General features: G+C 46.7%; 1 protein-coding gene across 5 annotated transcripts in view; it reads right to left on the bottom strand.

The window, feature by feature from the left end:
* Positions 1–19748, bottom strand: part of GADL1 (GAD like acidic amino acid decarboxylase 1) — a 380197-nt gene that overhangs the window by 157706 nt on the left and 202743 nt on the right. For 4 of the 5 annotated variants that reach the window (XM_088831973.1, XM_088831974.1, XM_088831972.1 and 1 more), the window contains one exon: positions 3154–3326. In XM_088831973.1, coding sequence (XP_088688099.1) covers positions 3154–3306 — 153 coding nt within the window. In that variant the 5' untranslated portion in view covers positions 3307–3326. Of the gene's footprint in view, positions 1–3153; positions 3327–4284; positions 4597–19748 lie in introns of those variants that run through there. The other variant, XM_055414757.2, reaches the window with a different exon arrangement.

The raw sequence follows: 19748 nt of genomic DNA, 5'->3' as shown, positions 1-19748 counted from the left end.
GGAGCACTCTTGGGGCGGATCACCAAGGGGTGCGCTTGGCAAAGCGTCTGACCCAGGGAGGGGGAGTGCAGGCCAGATTGCATGAGGCAAGGACGTAGGAGGCGAGGACGCAGAGGGAGGGGCAGTGTTGACGATCCTTAAAGAGGTTCCCTGTGGAGGGGAGGAGAGAGACAGGGGACTCTACAGGGGGTGGAGACCAGGATCGGGGAGCCTGGGGAAAGCAGGAAGTGAAGTGAAGTGAAGTCGCTCAGTCGTGTCTGACTCTTTCCGACCCTGTGGACTGTAGCCCACCAGGCTTCTCCGTCCATGGGATTCTCCAGGCAAGAATACTGGAGTGGGTTACCGGTTCCTTCTCCAGGGGATCTTCCCGACCCAGGGATCGAACCTGGGTCTCCCGCATTGGAGGCAGACGCTTTAACCTCTGAGCCACCAGGGGGAAACACCAAATCGTGCGAGAGGTATGAAATTAAACTCTGAGTTTAGAACCATGAACCGTGATGGGCAGAAGTCAACCAAAGGGGCTGTGACCGTGGAAAGGAAGGACTATGAATTCATGTAATGTTGATGAAAAAACTGCAAGGACAGCTGCTGCTGCTAGGTCACTTCAGTCGTGTCCGACTCTGTGTGACCCCATAGACGGAAGCCCACCAGGCTTCCCCGTCCCTGGGATTCTCCAGGCAAGAACACTGGAGTGGGTTGCCATTTCCTTCTCCAATGTGTGAAAGTGAAAAGTGCAAGTGAAGTGGCTCAGTCGTGTCTGACCCTTAGCGACCCCATGGACTGCAGCCCACCAGGCTCCTCCATCCATGGGATTTTCTAGGCAAGAGTACTGGAGCGGCTTGCCATTGCCTTCTCCAGCAAAACCCCACAAACACAAATCAGTGGCTTCCAGGGGCCAGGGGTGAGGGGAGACGCTGACAATGGAGGGGCACAGGGACATGAGGGGTGACAGAACTGTTCTGCATTTTAATTCTGTTGGTAGTTACACGATTTGACAAAACTCATAGAACTGCACACCAAAAGCAGTAAATTTGACTGAAAGTAAGTTACAGTTCAATTGAAAGAAAGTGGCTGAGGAAGAGTGTCTACAAAAGAGGTGGCCAGAGGTAATCATGTCACTAAGTATGGCTGTGCTGTGCGTGTGCTGAGTCGCTTCAGTCGTGTCCGACTCTTTGCCACCCCATGGACTGTAGCCCGCCAGGCTCCTCTGTCCTTAGGATTCTACAGGCAAGAATACTGGAGAGGGTAGCCATGCCCTCCTCCAGGGGATCTTCCTGACTCAGGGACTGAACTCGAGTCTCTGATGTCTCCTGCATTGGCAGGCAGGCTCTTTATCATTATCACCACGTGGGGAGCCCATCACTAAGTATGGGGACCCATCCCATCCTCAGGCCACCTTTGAAAGGGGATGCATTGAATCTCTGACCAAGTAGGCTAAGTCAGCAGCATAAAAATCTCACCTACCTCTCCCAACTCCAACATAACCATCCAGCTTCACATGGATGCATGTCCACTGCATGACTACCATATTGCAATTGGCTTGGGGCCTCTGAGTTGGCAACTTAGGATTTTAAGCCTACCCTTCGCATCCTATCTCCCATCACCGCCCTGAATGAGCCCTTCTTTCCACGTGAAGGTGTAATAAATACCTTGCCCTATTATAACTCTCTCCCCTTCATTCACCTTCCACCTGCTGCAACACACCTGGGCCCACTTCTCTATCCATCAAAATCTTACTCCAGGAACTTCCCGGGTGGTCCAGTGGCTAAGACTCTGAGCTCCCAACATAGGGGCTTGGGCTCAATCCCCGGTCGGGGAACTAGATCCCTCATGCTGCAGATAAGACCAGACGCAGACAAATAAAACAACAACAACAATAAAACACACCTATTTCATCCTCAGATTCTGCATCAAAATCCAAGGTGTCCACTCCTCAGTGAGATCTACCCAAAGTCTGCGCAAACCACGCAGCATTTATCACCTTCTTCTTGTGACCCCCTGTTTTTTTCCCAGTTCTGCTCAAAGCTGAGCCTTTATCTTACTTTGCTTTATATCCCCCAGGGCTGAATATAATGCTTTATCCTTAGCTAGACTCAGTTAATATTTAATGACTAAATAAAGGCCAATATAAAAAATTTCCAGGGGAGTAGTGTACTCCAAAGTAAAGCAGGTCCAAAATGTTCCCTGGGTACAGTTAAGACAGGAGAAAATGCAATTATAAGCACAAAACTAGGAAATACCTTCCGTGATTTGAAATATGAAAGGTGATCAATGTGACAGCTATTAATCGTGAGATTGTGAGAGGCACAGGGAGGAGTCATGAAAAGCACAGGCTGCAAGCAGCCTGGATTCTGGTGCCGGCTCCGAGATCTGCTGGCATGTGCTTTGGGGCAACATCCTTGATATCTTGTGCCATGCTTTGCCCCTTGTCTCTAAAACGGAGTTGATCAATAGTACCGGCATCTTAGGGGTCTTTACAGATTCAATACACAAACACATGGGTTAAATACACAAACACACATGGAGTAGTTCTTAGACTATCAACTGGCACAAAGTAATTACTATTAAGAACAGATGTCATTAGTGGTGATTCCAATATCGATTTGCGTCTGAATTTGAAAGCTAGAACTGGTCACTGGTACCAGTCAGAAAAGTCAGACTTAGCAACCCAAGATTTTCAGTCTAAGCTCAGACAAACTGCTAGTAAAGACCCTCGGATAAATTTAAAAACTTTTCACACCTTTTCTACCTTCTGCTTGGTTTCACTAGGAACATAAGGAATATGCGCCAGACAATGGAAAGCAGGATGTATGCTGGAGACTACAGAAATCAGATCATTGGTTGATTTATCATTTGTATCGTCATCTGGGGTAGAAAGGTTCATCCTGGGCTTCACAACCTTACCTGGTTGAACTCTGGGTCTCGGCCAGTCTCCCCACACTTGCTGGCTGCTTTCCAGGAAAGCAGAACCTGGATGGGGGTCTGGAAGCTGAGGTGGGGTGGGAGAGTGGGTACCAACCTTGGTATCGGGGCATCCCCTAAGTACCCAGGAAATGAAAGCATGGCTTCTCTGCCCCTTACACCTAGCCATCCAGGGGAGGATAAAACCTAGCAGTCCCATTCTCACGGTTTCTCACAGGCTTTTACATTTACCTTCTCACTGATGTCTGTAGCCTTCAAAACCACCTCCTCCATTATTAGTCTACAGGCATCTTCCACAAATTTTTCTCCTGCTTTTGCATCTGTTGTGGGGCCGTTCAGTATGACTCCATCCACAAGAACCACGCTCTTCCTGCTCAGAACCATCTCTTGTGGACCGATATCTCCTGGAAGCACACAATGAAACCATGTTTTAGAGAGAATCTTATTCCAGCACAAAGCAACGCATGGAGGCAACGGCTTGCGATCCCACCCTCAAAGGGCATCCCTTCATCTGATACGTCTGAGGCACCGAACCTAACAGCGTCTTCTGGCGCCCAATGACACAACAGAGGTAAAGAAAGAAGGTTCCGCTGTCCGTTCCTGCAGCACATTTTGCTTAGCATCAGGGAGCACGGAGGAGTTCAAGCAATGCAAATTCAACCCATTGTATTCACTCGTACACACATCTTTCAGACATGTGCAAAAATGATCTTTGTGAACCCAAGCCCATGTGTTTCATGAGCACACACGCTGTTGTAGTTTAAGGATGACTACATGCTTCCTTTGCACGAGTCATTCCCAGAGAAGACGAAGAAAGGTCATCATGTCTCTCCTTCTGATTTTACATTTTAAGCCTGTGATTAAATGCCTCCTTGCTGTGTCTCTGAAAGCCCCCCGTTAAATGCACTTGGCCATTTCCTACTGGAAGGAGGAGGAACACAGAGCAGCGTGAAGATTCCTATAAACCATATCTCACACTTTGAAACTTCTCAAACTTGCAGTTTAGGCAGGAGGATGGAACAGAACACTTTCAGGACTGGACAGCTGCAGGTCCGTGACTAAAGGTTAAAAGTCAACGTGGAAATCTATATCTGAGACGAAAGGTTACTGCCTACCCAAAATAGCTCTCCTCCAAATTAATTCTGGCAACTTAATCCAGATATTCAACCAATACCTGCCTCAAGCTCTGATTCGATCATACGCTCTCTTTCTAATCAGTATCTCTTTCCTCCTATTATGTTCAATAACTTGCGAAAAGTTACACAAACAATTTTTAAATATTTTTCAGAGCCTCGCCAAGCAGAGTACCTCCCTTAAACACACTGATGGGTCTGTGGGTATTTCAGATATTTTTATACCTACCGAGGGTCCTAACAGCATTTACATTTATTATGCCCTTTAATTCTATGACTGGCAAACTCTAACGGTGTCCACAGGCAGATTAAAAACGTCGTGGGAAGAGTCTCCAATTCAAGAATGATAGAATCTGTAGCAAACGATCGATCTTTTATCCTCAGACTGAGGGGTAAACCATTCAGAGCTCTCACGATGAATCTCAGCTTCATCCTTAGCTTTAACTTGTCTTCCACTTGGAAAGATGTATCTAACATGGTTTAGGGCCAAATGGTGAAGCCCTGGAATTGAGCTGTTGGAAGGAAGTGCTTACCACTCAAGGCACTTTCCTTCCCCCCAAATTTTAGGTCCTAAAAATAAATTGGAAAAGAGGGCAATTATTCAGGGAACCCTGGTTATGTCAGTAGGCAGTGCTATTATTAAACACACAGAAGAGGTCTGATTTTTTCTAACCTCATTAGTGGGATTTCAGGTTTATTGCCCAGGGAATAGCAGCCACTCTGCAGGCCTCTAAGAGCCTTCTCTCCCTCTCTGTTTCTCTCACACATACACACAATGTCAAACACCCACTTGCAACCAAAATAGCAGAGGAATTGAAATTAAAATGGTCTCTTGCTCCACAGCCATCAATTGTAGAAATCTATAATTTCTATGTAGATTTTGAACAATTCTATAGGAGAAAATCCTACTTAAAAACTATGAAGGTTTGGGTATAGATTATGCATCTTTTCTTGATATTTTAATAATACAACAAGATGTGATCATGTGCCTCTCCTCCCCCACCCCACCACATTGTCACATTGGCCCAGACTGGAAAAGACCCTCTGGAGACTGAACACTCAGTCAAGCTGTGCTCTGTTGGAGAGGCACACCAGGACTCTATCTGCTAGAGTTGACAGCAGTAAATACTCAAGCCTTCTATGAGAAGAATATTCCAGGAAGAATATACCCAGAATCTGTCTGCTCTTCAGTTCCCCCTCCCTTATCACCATCAAATGCTTGGGTTCACTTTCCAATGAGCCCTCCAGCTGCCACCCTGCCCCATGTACTGTGAAGACAATTCTCAGCAAGGCAGCGCCCATGTTTCTTCAAAAAGCTAGGTCAGATCACATCATGACTCCTGTTCAAACCATTCAATGACCCCTTATCAAATTAAAAGTCAAAGTCCTGAAAATGACGTCTAAGGCTTTAAATGAGCTCCTTCCCCCGTTATCTCTTGGGCATCAAACCACTTCTCTAAGTCCTGCCCTCCAACCTCACCACATCCCACTCACTGTGGCCTCTGCACTCTTCCTCGACTCTTTCCTTAAACACCAGTTTCTCAGTGGGGTGTACCCAGTGGCCTCATTTCACACTGCACTCACTCCCCTCTCCCACGTTTCTCTGCTTTATTTGACTCCAAAGTGGTAACCACCCTGTGACATATGATATGTATAATACTTATTAATTTACTTGTTTAAATACTGTCTTTGCAATAGAGATTACGCTCTACGGGAATGATCCAGTTCCTGTCAGCTGATGTCTGTTTCAGGGCACCCAAAAGTGCCTGTCAGTTTGGAAGAGTTCCATAAACATTTTTTGGTTACTAGATAAAAGAAGTCTGGGACCCTGGCTCCTTCAACCAGCCAGCAACCATGTCCCCTCCTCTGAGTTGTCAGCCCTAAACAAGCAGGAGACGCCTTTGGTAGGAACAGGGCAGACACAGAACTCAATTCATGGACTAGAAAGGACCAGAAGGGGCTGAGAGAAGGACCCGGGGAACAGGGTCGTTGAGGCAAAACTGAGTTTGCAGTCTGGGTCAGCAAGGGAAGCCACGGGTGAGAGGCTCCCACTGTCCTTGCCGTGTGTTCTTTTCAACGAGGCCACTTTCTTTCTCTTCTCCCTCCTTCTGTTTTGTAGTCTTTTGATGTCTGAAGGTCAGTCCATCACAAGTCTCACTCCAGGAACCACACTGCCAAACGTGGAAACCAGTCAATCCCAAAATATTCTGACTTCTTTATTTCCACCAGTTCCTCAACTCCATACTTTCCAAACTCCTATCTATATAATTAGCTCAGCTTCTGTTTTGTTTGAAAAGATGCGCCATTCTTCCTTGCTGAACAAATCACAAAGTGAAAGTGTTAGTCACTCAGTCGTGTCCAACTCTTTACAACCCCATGGACTGTAGCCGACCAGGCTCCTCTTTCCATGGGATTCTCCTGGCAAGAATACTAGAGTGGGTAGCCATTCCCTTCTCCAAGGGATCTTCCCAACCCAGGGGTCAAACTTGGGTCTCCTGTATTGCAGGCAGATTCTTTACCATCTGAGCCACCAGGGAAGCCTAAAGGATAAATTCAGCTTCAAATACTATTTCAGAGTTTCATAGGATTAAATGAATTAATGCAGATGAAGACCTAAAGCAAAGCCTGGGAAACAGTGGGCTCTCAGTAAACATTAGAAATATTAGCTAACTCAGGAAGTGTTAGGTAACAGCAGTAGGCAATTAAAACTATTTATTAAATACATAAATAAACAGGAGTGACATGTGACAGTAAGCTTTGACAGGGGAAAGGGAGATCTCAAGAGTGATCAGACACCAGGGTAGTGAACTCTAAAGTGGCTGGTGAGTTATCTCCTGGAACAGTCGGAGGAAGGAGCCTCAGTGGGAGGGGGTTGCCCTGTGAAGCGAGCTGAACTTCCAGCCACGGTCAAGCAGTTCTGTCCACCCTGAGTGGGCAGCTGTCCAGACTTTCTGCCTTGTCACTTTCCAATTTGCAGGAAAGTGGCTATTTGTGTAGAGGTTTTATTTCTTGTACCAGAGTGGAAACAACGACAGAAGGGATCCATGTCTCAATTTTCTGGACGTCCCAGGAAACAGTTCAGTTGTTGGTGTTCGCAAGCACCCAACAACTCCCTGAGCTGTTGACTGGCTGCATCATTATCTTAGAGGTCATCTTATTTAACCCTTTCACACAGCCCCCATACCCCTTCCCCAGCCCCGTGGCTGAGACAACTGGAGAGCTGAGTTTGAGTCTCTCATCAATAAAACAGGAGACAATCCAGGGAAAGTGCTGGGCCAGCTGTTACACAAACACTTATGCTAAATGCAGGTGGGTTTAGGGACCACAGTTCTTGTTGACCTCTCAGATGCTTCCAGAATCTAACATCTTTGGCTGCCCGGCTTCTCTCTTATCGCTTAATGATTATGTATCCATTTCAACAAACGATTACTCACCTCCCATGTGCCACACAGGGCTTCCCTGGTGGCTCAGAGGTTAAAGCATCTGCCTCCAATGCGGGAGACCCGGGTTCGATCCCTGGGTCGGGAAGATCCCCTGGAGAAGGAAATGGTAACCCATTCCAGTATTCTTGCCTGGAGAATCCCATGGACAGAGAAGCCTGGTAGGCTACAGTCCATGGGGTCGCAAAGAGTTGGACACGACTGAGCGACGGAACGGAACGGATGTGCCACACAGCAGCAGGCTGGAGGCTAAAGACAGGAACTGGATCATCTCCGTGCGGATCTCAAAGTCTCTTTGGGGAGTTAGGTGCTGAAAATTTACAACAGTGCAAGACATGTGGGGTAGACTCTGCTCTCAAAATTTTACAGAGTTGAAAAATTTAATTGACACAAAATGTCCAGCTGGTTATTCAGTTCTATAGTTGAGGAAGTTGAGACACAGAGATGTTAACTGGTTTGTCCAGGGTCACAGAGCTGGTTAAGCAGTGAAACTGGGGTGAATGACACACTGAAGCCTTATGAAGGAGCAACAAGATTCTGTGCCACGGACATCTGCAGCTTGGAAGGCAGTGTTACGGAGTTAATAATGACAGCAAGGCGAATTAGACTCAGTTTCTGTCCTCTGTAACTGAGAGTCTCAGAGTGAATAATGCAATAGGAGATAATGAATGTCACGTGTCCTGAGAAGGACGCCAATGACAAGTTGAATGCCAACAACGTAGACATTTAGGGTTATGGCTTAGGGTTACAGGAGAAGCTGAGGGCTCAGAGAAGACCTCTGAATCTGAAGACTTGTCTTCTCTCTAAAATCTGCAGGAATTAGTAATAATAATAATAATTTTAAAACCTCTTCGTTTCTTAAAGTATCAACTCCATGACAAACAGTTGGAGGGGTCACAAAGCTTCCCCTCCGGTGACTCTGAATCTGCACTTGTGTCATTTCTCCAGGCTTCTACAGGAGATGAGTAGACAAAGCAAGTCTGATTTCTGTCCCGTGGGGCTCTAATCCAAACATGTGAAGGCTTTCATCGATTCTCATCTAAATCTCTTATTTTGCCAGTTAAAACTGCTCCAGCTGCTTCCATGGATCTGATAATCCATGGTTGCTCATCTGATGAGTTTACTTCTAATAAAAGGAGGCATAACCCAGGTGTGGTCTTACCAGCTCCAAATAGAGTAAATTGGCATTTCCCATTCTCTGGTCAGCACAGTTCCATTAGTAAGGCTTCCATTAGCATCTGAGTTGATGCCCAGGCTTAAACTTTGAAACCAGGGAGATGCTGGCCCCAGTTCTAACTGTGCCACTGTGATGTTGCATGCTACTTAACATCTATGTGACCCAACCTTCCTTTCTGGCCAGTGGAGAAAACACTGGGCTGTTGGCAGGGTGGAAGACAGCCTTGCAAGCTGCAGAGCCGAGTGGCAGGAACGGAGTACAGGACACAGTGCGTAGGGCCCATTACTGAGGCAGAGGTAATGAGCTCTTTTCCAGAACCAACTTTACATGCTGGTCCGGGAAAGGTCAGATCTTTGCCAGAAAATCAACCAGAAAGACCCCAAGCTTGCCATCTGAGAGTCTTTAATTGTTAAGAGAAAATCAGCTCTAGGAAAATAAGTGCTCGCTTCCAAGGAATAGAAAGAGGAACAATGAGTTAAAAGTGAATCCGGGCATCTGGTGGGGAGGCCAAGGAACACTTCGGAAAAGCTGTGCCAGAGACGCTGGGGCCTTAGTGAGAGCTGAGGGTCAGGACCCAGAGAGCCTAGTGGGCCAGTCCAAGACAGGCACGAGAAGAGAACTGGGGAAAGAGGGCAACATTATTAATAAATGAATAAGGGCCTCCGGGGTACCGAGCACCCAGCCTGGTCCCTGGGAATACAGAAAGTAGAAAACGCAGTCTCTGCTCTCAAGTTGTTGGAAGTCTTGAAAGACAATATCCAGGGGGACAGGGAGGAAAAAACAGAGCTGAAAAGAAGTTGAAGAGACAGTGCTCTGTATTGGAGTCTTCTAAATCAGGTGTTTCTTCTGAGCTTCAAACAGTGGACACCTAATTGAGTCGACTTACCTGGCACTGCCAGATTTACCCACTGTTTGCATCCCGTTAAGAGTTTCACACCCATTTTAAGCCATTCGTGCTCTCTTAGACACAGCATGCCAATGAGAGGGCAGCTATGGGCAGCCTACAAGGAAGACGGCTATAGAAAATAAATAAATATTAAGAAATAACAATAATACAAGGCAGTGGCCACAGAAGCTCCAAAGGTGTGGACAGTAGCAACAAATTCAGGGACTAAGTGTCTGAATCTAACTCTGTAATTGGTTTAATCAGAGACCTGACTTAGACACCAAATGATGTCCACAGCACAGCCCTAAAATATGAAGTCACAGGAGGAAGTGGTAAAACTACGCGCACAACTTTAGTCCACTAGAGACGGGCTTTGTTGTTTGTGGTTTAGTCGCCAAGTCTGTCTGCCTCTTTTGCAGCCCCATGGACTATAGCCAGCCAGGCTCCTCTGTCCATGGGATTTTCCAGGCAAGAATAATGGAGTAGGTTGCCATTTTCTTCTCGAGGGGATCTTCCTGACCCAGAGATTGAATTCATATCTCCTGAATGGGCAGGCAGATTCTTTACCACTGACCCACCTGGGAAGCCCTAGAGATGGCAGCCAAAGGCAAAAAAACAAAGAAAAAAGACAATGCAAATCTCTCCTTTGGTCTTATTTTGGGGGTTAAACTCACTTTAGTTGAAATTCACAGAGAGTTAATACTTCTTTCATTTATATTCCCCAAATATTTATTGAATATCACTTTCACTTTTCACTTTCACACATTGGAGAAGGAAATGGCAACCCACTCCAGTGTTCTTGCCTGGAGAATCCCAGGGATGGGGGAGCCTGGTGGGCTTCCGTCTATGGGGTCACACAGAGTCGGACACGACTGAAGTGACTTAGCAGCAGCAGCAGCAGCCATGACTGCAAGGAGATCCAACCAGTCCATTCTGAAGGAGATTAGTCCTGGGTGTTCATTGGAAGGACTGATGCTAAAGCTGAAACTCCAATGCTTTGGCCACCTCATGCGAAGAGTTGACTCACTGGAAAAGACTCTGATGCTGGGAGGGATTGGGGACAGGAGGAGAAGGGGACGACGGAGAATGAGATGGCTGGATGGCATCACCGACTCTGTGGACATGAGTTTGAGTGAACTCCCGGAGTTGGTGATGGACAGGGAGGCCTGGCGTGCTGTGGTTCATGGGGTCGCGGAGAGTCGGACACGACTGAGCGACTGAACTGACTGAACTGAGGCATGTGCAAGACCCTGGGGCAGGCTCTGTGCAAGAAGACTCAGAGATGAGTCAGACGTACAGACAGTAACCACAGAGTCCAACAAGGAAACACAGACATGTTTGTGAACACCTAGGATCCACACTCCAGTGTTCTTGCCTGGAGAATCCCAGGGACGGGGGAGCCTGGTGGGCTTCTGTCTATGGGGTCGCACAGAGTCGGACATGACTGAAGCGACTTAGCAGAAGCAGCAGCAGGATCCCATCCAGAAGGTGTAAAGTATAAAGTATGATGCTTGAGGTCGGATAAAGCACACTGAAATTCCAGAGAAGGGCTTCTGACTGTGAGAAGCAGAAAGTCCTTATAGGTTAGATGGTATTTAGAATGGTCCTTCGCTCAAGAATTCAGCAAATATTTATTTAGGGCCTGTCAACCCACTCCAGTGTTCTTCCCTGGAGAATCCCAGGGATGGGGGAGCCTGGTGGGCTGCTGTCTATGGGGTCGCACAGAGTCGGACACGACTGAAGCGACTGGAAAAAAAAAATGATCAGAACAATGTGTGAAGCACTGGAAGCTGAGCAATGCACAAGAAGACATAAATTTACTTGGGGTGGGTGGGAGAGATAGTTAATTAAAAAAAACACTTAAATGATTGCAGACCCTAGCAAACGCTTTAAAGGAAGCTACCTGAATGGCTTGATAGAATGAAGACAAGGAGGAATTTCAGATCTGATCAGGGGAAAGTGTTTCCTATGAAGAAACATTTGAATTAAGATGCAAGTGAGGAGAAAGTTCCAGATGTAAAAAGACATGAAAAGAGAGTAGTTTAGAAAGAAGCAAAAGATGTAGATAATCTATAAATCGTTCTCTCAGAGGAAGAGAAAGAGGTCAGTGGGGCCCAAGTGTGAGGACAAGGGGAAGGGAGAATAGCGCGAGCTTTGGAAAGACAGGTTCGGGAGCAGACCGGGCAAGGCGTTTCATTCTAAAGGCGGCAGAAAACCACTCAAGGGTTTTGAAGTGAAGAGCAGCACGGTCTCTGACAGATTTACATCTCTGACAGATTTCTCTGGCACCCTGTCAAGGGGGCCTGTCTAAGGGCAGACGTGGGAATAGGGAGGCTGCTTAGGAGGCTGCTGTGGAAGTCCAGGCAGTGGAGGCACCAGCCTCCTGATCTGGGAGGAGACGTAGAAAGAAGATGCAGTGCTGCAATCTGGAAGACAGACAGTAAAGCCAAGAGGGCCGGCTGATGAAGTGGATTCAGGGGGTCAAGACAACAGAAGAATCTTCGAAGACTCTCAAGTTGGGGACCTGAGCCACCAGGGAAATGGTAGGGCCCTAGGCAGATGTGGGGACCACCAGAAAAGGGCCAGCTGGGTCAACGTGTGGTAAAGTAGGAATGGAATATCACGACTTTAGACTGATCAGTAGAAATTGGTTATGATGGGGTAGAAACAAAGGTCATGGAAAAGACATTCAGGACCAAAAATCAACCTGAAATAGGCAGGAAGAGGGGTGTGTGTTTGTGTGTGTCCAGGAAACCTCAAGAACTTCTCTTCATCCAGGGGGCAGGGTGTGTAAAACGGAGAAGGGACTGACTGCTGCGTGGTGGCGGGAACGCCACTGAGGACGGAGCGATGTGGATGTCGCCTGATGGGCAACAGGAGTGGCTGAGAATTTCTGATGGAATAAGAAAAGTGCCTTAGAAAGATAAAGTGGGGACCAGTGAAGAGTTCAGATGGCAAATCAGGAGCTCAGCTGGGGAAATACGACGGCAGTGATCCAGGCCAGGGGGAGGGAGAACATGAATTACACAACAGACAGGATGGGAAAGTGAAGAGTTAGTCGCTCAGTCGTGTCTGACTCTTTACAACCCCAGGGACTGTAGCCCGCCAGGCTCCTCTGTCCATGGAATTCTCTAGATAAGAACACTGGCATGGGTAGTCATTCCCTTCTCCAGGGGATCTTTCCAACTCAGGGATCGAATCCAGGTCTCCCATACTGCGGGCCGATTCTTTACCATCTGAGCCACGAGGGAAGACAGGATGGGGCTTATACTTAATCTGATCTCTCCCCTATAAAACTGTTACTGCAAACTTGAAGCCAGGGACCCCATGTTTTTCTAAGAAGCCTTACAATTGTACTTAGATACTACAGCTTTTCTACACTCCAGGAAGTCTACGTTCTGAAATGATCTTTGGATGAAAGGTGACAGAATAAGTAGGTAAAAGTCATGTTGTGCATCCATACATCAGCTCCTCTCTTGCAGAGCATGTAGGAACACAGAACATTTCAGGGTGGTGACATGCTCCCATCACCCCAAGTTTTATTTTGTGAGATCCTCTTGTGTTAGCACCTGGGTTGCCAGTCAAGTGATTCAGAGTCTGTGGAAACACCAAGCCATGACCTTTAACATAACAGCTAGGTCCATTAACACCATCCATCCTCCGAGACGGCAAGCTTCTTAGAAGGGAGTCTCTGAAACAGCCTCTCCAATATAGCTGTCCCTGCCCTACCAATCGGAGAAGGCAATGGCAAGCCACTCCAATACTATTGCCTAGAAAATCCCATGGATGGAGGAGCCTGGTAGGCTGTAGTCCACGGGGTCGCTAAGGGTCGGACACGACTGAGCGACTTCACTTTCACTTTCACACATTGGAGAAGGAAATGGCAACCCACTCCAGTGTTCTTGCCTGGAGAATCCCAGGGACGGGGGAGCCTGGTGGGCTTACGTCTATGGGGTCACACAGAGTCGGACACGACTGAAGTGACTTAGCAGCAGCAGCAGCAGCAGCCCTACCAATGGCCGATACACGCACAGTTCGCCATAAACTCTATTTATTTATTTTTAATTTCAAAATGTTTACCTTTCACAGGGCACCAGGCCAGAAACTGGGTGACCTTCTGATACTTTCAGGAGAGTAGGATTTCCCAAGATATCTACTCCTGTGACTTGAGTAAAGGTTACTTGACAAGATCTACATGCTGGTATGGGAAGTGTCATCTTGTCAGGCTGACAGGCAGCTCTCAAGACCATCTCAACATTCCCCTCTCTACCTTATGAATTTCTCTGATGGATACAACTTCAGTTTGCAAGGACTTGGATGAAGCCAGGCTCTATGAGAACTCTAGACTGGCATGTGCGTACAGTAAATTTCAGCCCCAGGCTGCAGAACTTGGCTACAGACGATGTGCTTTTGTCTGGCTCAACAGGAACATGTTCCCCGGGAACCGCTCTCACCGTGTCTGCCCTCTCCTTCATTAGCCCTCCCCTCAAGAGTCCCCATTCCTGCTGGCATTTCCCCTCTGCCATCTTCTTGGCTCTGTACCCTCTCTGACTTTTCACCTAACTTCTTGCCTACAATATCTCTGAAACATTAGATTTGACTTGTAGCCTTATCAGTGACCTTCCTGTTTTCTGAGAGTTAAGACTGAGCAGGGAGAATGTTCCTTTTGAGTTTGCTTGTTAGCTGGGGCAATTTTTGGCCTGCCCAGCATCCCAGCTGGAATCTCTCTTCCCCTCAGGATGCAGTCTTGGCAGCACCATCAGTTAGGTGCTTTTGTGGGTATTTCCAAGTCCCCAGTATTCCAGGTCTTCCGAGTTGCTTTGGCCCTTGTTTCTTCCAAGGTCTCATTATTTAGCTTTCTCACCAATTCTGTGAATTCTCCCAAATCCTTCTAGTAAACTCCCCCTTCTAGTGAGCAAGAGTCATTCTGTGTTCTGCAGAACCAGAGAACCATAACTAATATTCAGAATAACTTGGCTTCTGTTCAGTTCAGTTCAGTTCAGTTCAGTCGCTCAGTCGTGTCCGACTCTCCGCGACCCCATGAATCACAGCACGCCAGGCCTCCCTGTCCATCACCAACTCCCGGAGCTCACTCAGACTCAAGTCCACAGAGTCGGTGATGCCATCCAGCCACCTCATCCTCGGTCGTCCCCTTCTCCTCCCGCCCCCAACCTTTCCCAGCATCAGAGTCTTTTCCAGTGAGTCAACTCGTCGCATGAGGTGGCCAAAATATTGCAGTCTCAGCTTTAGCATCAGTCCTTCCAATGAACACCCAGGATCGATCTCCCTTAGAATGGACTGGTTGGATCTCCTTGCGGTACAAGGAACTCTCAAGAGTCTTCTCCAACACCACAGTTCAAAAGCATTAATTCTTCGGCTTCTGTAGACATCTCTAATCAAGGAACAATAAAGCCAACTAGACATAGTTTAGTAAGTATATTCTCCGGACCTTCAGAGCTTCTTATCTATTTTTAGTGTTCTCCAAAACTTAGAGGTAACCCAGCTACCATCAGAAAACAAATATTTTATTTCTTCTACTTTATGAAATGTTCCACTCACATACAAGTCAGGATGTTTGTGGCCAGTGGGTAGATCACTGTCTTAGTAAAAAGCAACTAGAAGAGCATGGCCAAAAATAAATACCATGCCAGTCAGCTGTGTGACTTTATCTTTTCTAGCAGCTTTTCCAGTAGTAGTATGCAGAAAGGGAACAAAAATATACTAGCATTTAGAAAATAATAACAGTAGTTAACATTCAGTACTTGTAAGGGATCAGGTACTGAGCTAGGTATCTTATATATGTCACTTCATCTAATTCTCATAATAATTATCTTTATTAACTCAATTTTACAGACAGGATGGAAGCCAGGGAGACAAAGAGAACTATAAGTGTCAGAGACAGAATTCAATGCCAGGTGACCTGAGTTCAGACCTCACATTCGTAAGGACTATATTCTATTTTTTTCCCCAAAAAAAGATAAATAAGACATTATTTCTCATGTAACCACTTTAAACTATTTGGACACATATTTTGTACTCTGAGAGCAACAAGCAATTATTTTGGAACTGTGTATAAACTGCAATGTGCTGCAATGTAATATATAGTTTTAAAACCAATTTACTCAAGTGTTGACTGCGGGATTTTAAATGATTCCATTTAACCAGCAATTTAAATGAAAATTTAAATAAATGCTATAAATGGTGCCTCATTTGCATGATCCGTTGATTAACTCTGACGTGATGCTCATCTGTGCCAGGGTTCTGCCTCCTTGCCTAGGCCTTTGGAAGGTTATCTTCTAGGTCAGAAGTGTGCAACTACTCTCAGCTCAGTATCTCAGCATGCATGCTAATTCACTTTTGGCCACCCTCAAGTGCAGAGATCTTCACTGACCAAAATCTCTTCATGAAGTTTATTACAATGGAACTGGAAAGGATATGCTGAGAGGCTTCCCGGAATGGCAAGAAGGCCTGTCAAGAAGCATCTTCAAGAAATGCATGGTCTACACTGCCTTCTAGGAAGGGAGGGCTCTTATTTGCAGGGCAAATGCATTGCTAAATGGGGGTTCAAATGTGGGTTCAGAGACGAATTGCTCAGTAAAGCAGAGGGTATGGCAATCACCAGCCTCTTCCTCATCCTTTATGCTTCATAGAATCAGCCTCCCCTCCATATAATATTAGAGCAAATAATTCAAAAAGCTTAAACTACCTGGGAGGCAACAGTTACGTAAACTACAGTATAGACGGTGCCCCAGAAGTGGCAACGGCAGCAGCTCTGGGGGTGCACACATCTCACTGTGCTCCTGTGTTGATAAATGAAGCACTCAGAGAACACTGCATAGAAGACCATAAAGGCATTGGCATGGGCTCGTCCACAGCTGAGACTCAATGAGGCATGAGTTTAGAGCCATCTAGAGGATGTGCCAAGCTGAGTTTGGGGCCAATTTTGTGTAGGATCATGGGATCTTAACTTGAAAAGCACTTACAGATAATTTAGGAAATGGCCTCATTTTGAATTTGAGAGAGCTGTGATTCAGCGGCACGCAGACTGACATTCATTGTGACTCTATTGGATGTCCTGAGGGCTGTCCGCGCTACACCTCTCATAAGCATTCAGAACCTATTTCACGTATAATAGCTACCATTCATTTAGCCCTTCTGTGTGCCAGATTTTGATAAGTCCTTTACAAAAAGGAGCACATTCATCCCACACAACAACTAAAACCCACTCTGGCTAACTTAAGCACAAAATAGTTTACTGGATGGGTGTGTAAGTTATCTATGGTTGTGTAACAAATAACCCCAAAACTGTGTGGATTAGGACAAGGGTGGGGACTTCCCTGGTGGTCCGCTGGTTAAGAATTCACCTTGCGGCTGTCCATGGGGTCGCACGGGGTCAGACACGACTGAAGCAACTTAGTATGCACGCATGCTTTGGAGAAGGAAATGGCAACCCATTCCAGTATTCTTGCCTGGAGCATCCCAGGCATAGAGGAGCCTGGTGGGCTGCCGTCTATGGGGTCGCACAGAGTCAGGCACGACTGAAGTGACTTAGCAGCAGCAACAGCAGCAGCAGCTCCCCAGCAATAACTGTGTGTGGTGGGGGAGCATACTCTGGATTAAGTTTTGTGGCCCTCAATCATATTTGGAGGCCAGGAATCACTGATGGCTGTGGCATTTTTTGTTTACTGATTTGGCAGGAGATATTTTCCTTTTGCAGTTCATTCCAGTGGTTGGCAGAATTCAATTTCTGGAGGTTGTAGGCCTGCGCTCCCTGTGTTCTTGCTGGCTGTTACCAAGGGTCATTCTCAGCTTCTGGATGCTGCCTCCACTCCTTGGCTAATGCCTCCTCCCCCTTCTCCATCTTCAACACTAACAATGGGGGTCCTGGTAAGGAACACAGAACGAATAAGTCAACACCAACCAGAAGAGTTCAGGAAAGATCAAAAGGAGACACCACATGTCCGACCACCTCCCAGAATCCTTCTCAGTGGCATCCATCTTGGCTGAACAAGGCATGCACCACCAGGAAGGACTCTGAGTCAGAATGATTGGCTAAAGACAATCTGGAAACTAATCCCATCACCATAAAACCGGAGACTGTGAGCCACAGAGCTGTTCTCCTCGGTTCCCTTATCCTACTGCTCTCCATCCAGATGCCCTTTCCTAATAAAATCTCTTGCTTTGTTATCCAAAAAAAAAAAAAGAATACACCTTGCAACGCAGGGGACACAGGTTCAATCCCTGGGCAGGGAACTAAGGTCCTACATGCCATGGGGCAACTAAATCCTCATGCCATAACTAGAGAGCCAGCGTGGCACCATGAAGCGTCCCACATGATGTAACAAGGACCCTGCATGCATAACTAAGACCCAACACAGCCAAGTAAATAAACTTTAAAAAAATACAAGGATGTACTATTTCCTACAATCCTGTGGCTTAGCTGGGTGCCTTTCTGGTCTTCCCTGGGCTAACTCACACACCTGTCTGTTGGCTTAGAGCCCAGCTCAGAGCTGGGAAGACTAAGAGAGCTGGGCCTCGCTCTCCTTGTGTGCTCTCATTATCCCAGAGATGTGATAGGTCTTCTTCAGAAGGGGAGGCAAGTTCAAAGACGGTGAAGGCAAAAGCTGTAGAGCTTCTTGAGATCTCAGGGTAGATGTCACACGACCTTTGGTTTTTACTTTTACCACACTCTGTTGGTCAAAGTAAGTCACAAGGAAAATCATACTCAAAGATGTAGGAAAAAAGCTCATGCCTTGGTGACAGAAGGCAACATCACATTGCAAGTGGGAGACATTCTAGGGAGGGAGGAATCTGAATCCAGCAGAGGCTACCCTCTGGACGCAAATTATTCCTATTCCTCCCGTCCACAAAACATGCTCTTTCCATCCCAGGACCAACCTAAATCTTATCTCGTAGAAACAGTCTTCGGTCTGGGATCTCAGGATCTATATCAAGTCTACAGACAGACAAGGCAGCTCTTGGTCCAGGGACCCATAAACTAAAACACAGGTTACCAGACATTACACATAATAGATGATAGTGAGAAGGACGGGATGATGCCACAGACACACCCAGGAAAGAAGGCAAGGCCTAGGGCCAGGCGTGGCCCATAGCAGTTCTGAAATCTAGCGAGCTGTGCAGTGTGCATATTGAATGGGGTCTGGTTCTGCCTCTGGGGTGGCTTCCTAACCCAGCATTCTCTGTGGCTCTTGGCTTTGCACTCGGGCAGAAGTGAACAAGCAGCGCAGCCTCTGTGATGTCTGTGAAGGGTAGCTGTAGACTTGCCAGCACATTGTAGCTTGGTCTCACTCTCTTCTCCTCTCCACTAGATGCTTGGCTCTGGATCTCCTGAGATGGCAGTTACACAGATAAACATCTCTATTGCTTCAGCTTCATTCACAATAGTCACACCTTGGCAACTGTGTATGCCTGCATTCACAGGTCCCACAAACTCTAACCTATCCATTCTCGACAGTTCTTTGGGAAGCTGGTTAGTGACTCTTCTCTGACTCCCAACTCCTCCTTGTGGAATTTTCCTTTCATAGCTCCTCCCACATTTGTGTAAGGCTTAATTTCAATAATGAAGTCCTTGCTCCATGGTGTATCTTACAGACAGCATGTTACTGCATTTAATCTTCATCACAGCTGTGTAGGTTATAGACATGCCCATTTTACAGACAAAGACATTGAGGCTCAGAGAATTTAGGACATGGCTTCACAGCTAAAAGATGTCAGACTCAGGTTTGACCTCAGCTCTCTTTAATTCCTATTCTGCATCTCCTGGGAGAAAAGCTTGGGGGACAATGGAGTGCTGCTGAGACTGTTGTTGTGCTGTGTTAGTTGCTCAGTTGGGTCTGACTCTGTGACGCCATGGACTGTAGCCCACCAGGCTCCTCTGTCCATGGGATTCTCCAGGCAAGAACACTGGAGTGGGTAGCCTTTCCCTTCTTCAGGGGATCTTTCCAAGCCAGGGATGGAACTCAGATCTTCCTGCATGGCAGATACCATCTGAGTCACTAAAGTGCAAGTGTTAGTCGCTCAGTCGTGTCCAACTCTTTGTGACCCCATGGACAATACAGTCCATGGAATTCTCCAGGCCAGAATACTGGCGTGGGTAGCCTTTCCCTTCTCCAGTGGATCTTCCAGCCCAGGAATCGAACCGAGGTCTCCTGCATTGCAGGTGATTCTTT

This window comes from Moschus berezovskii, chromosome 24 (genome assembly GCF_049115385.1).
Source record: "Moschus berezovskii isolate FMDL1 chromosome 24, NW_MosBer_1.0, whole genome shotgun sequence".
Classification (NCBI taxonomy): Eukaryota; Metazoa; Chordata; class Mammalia; order Artiodactyla; family Moschidae; genus Moschus; species Moschus berezovskii.
This window is presented reverse-complemented; position numbering and strand designations above follow the sequence as displayed.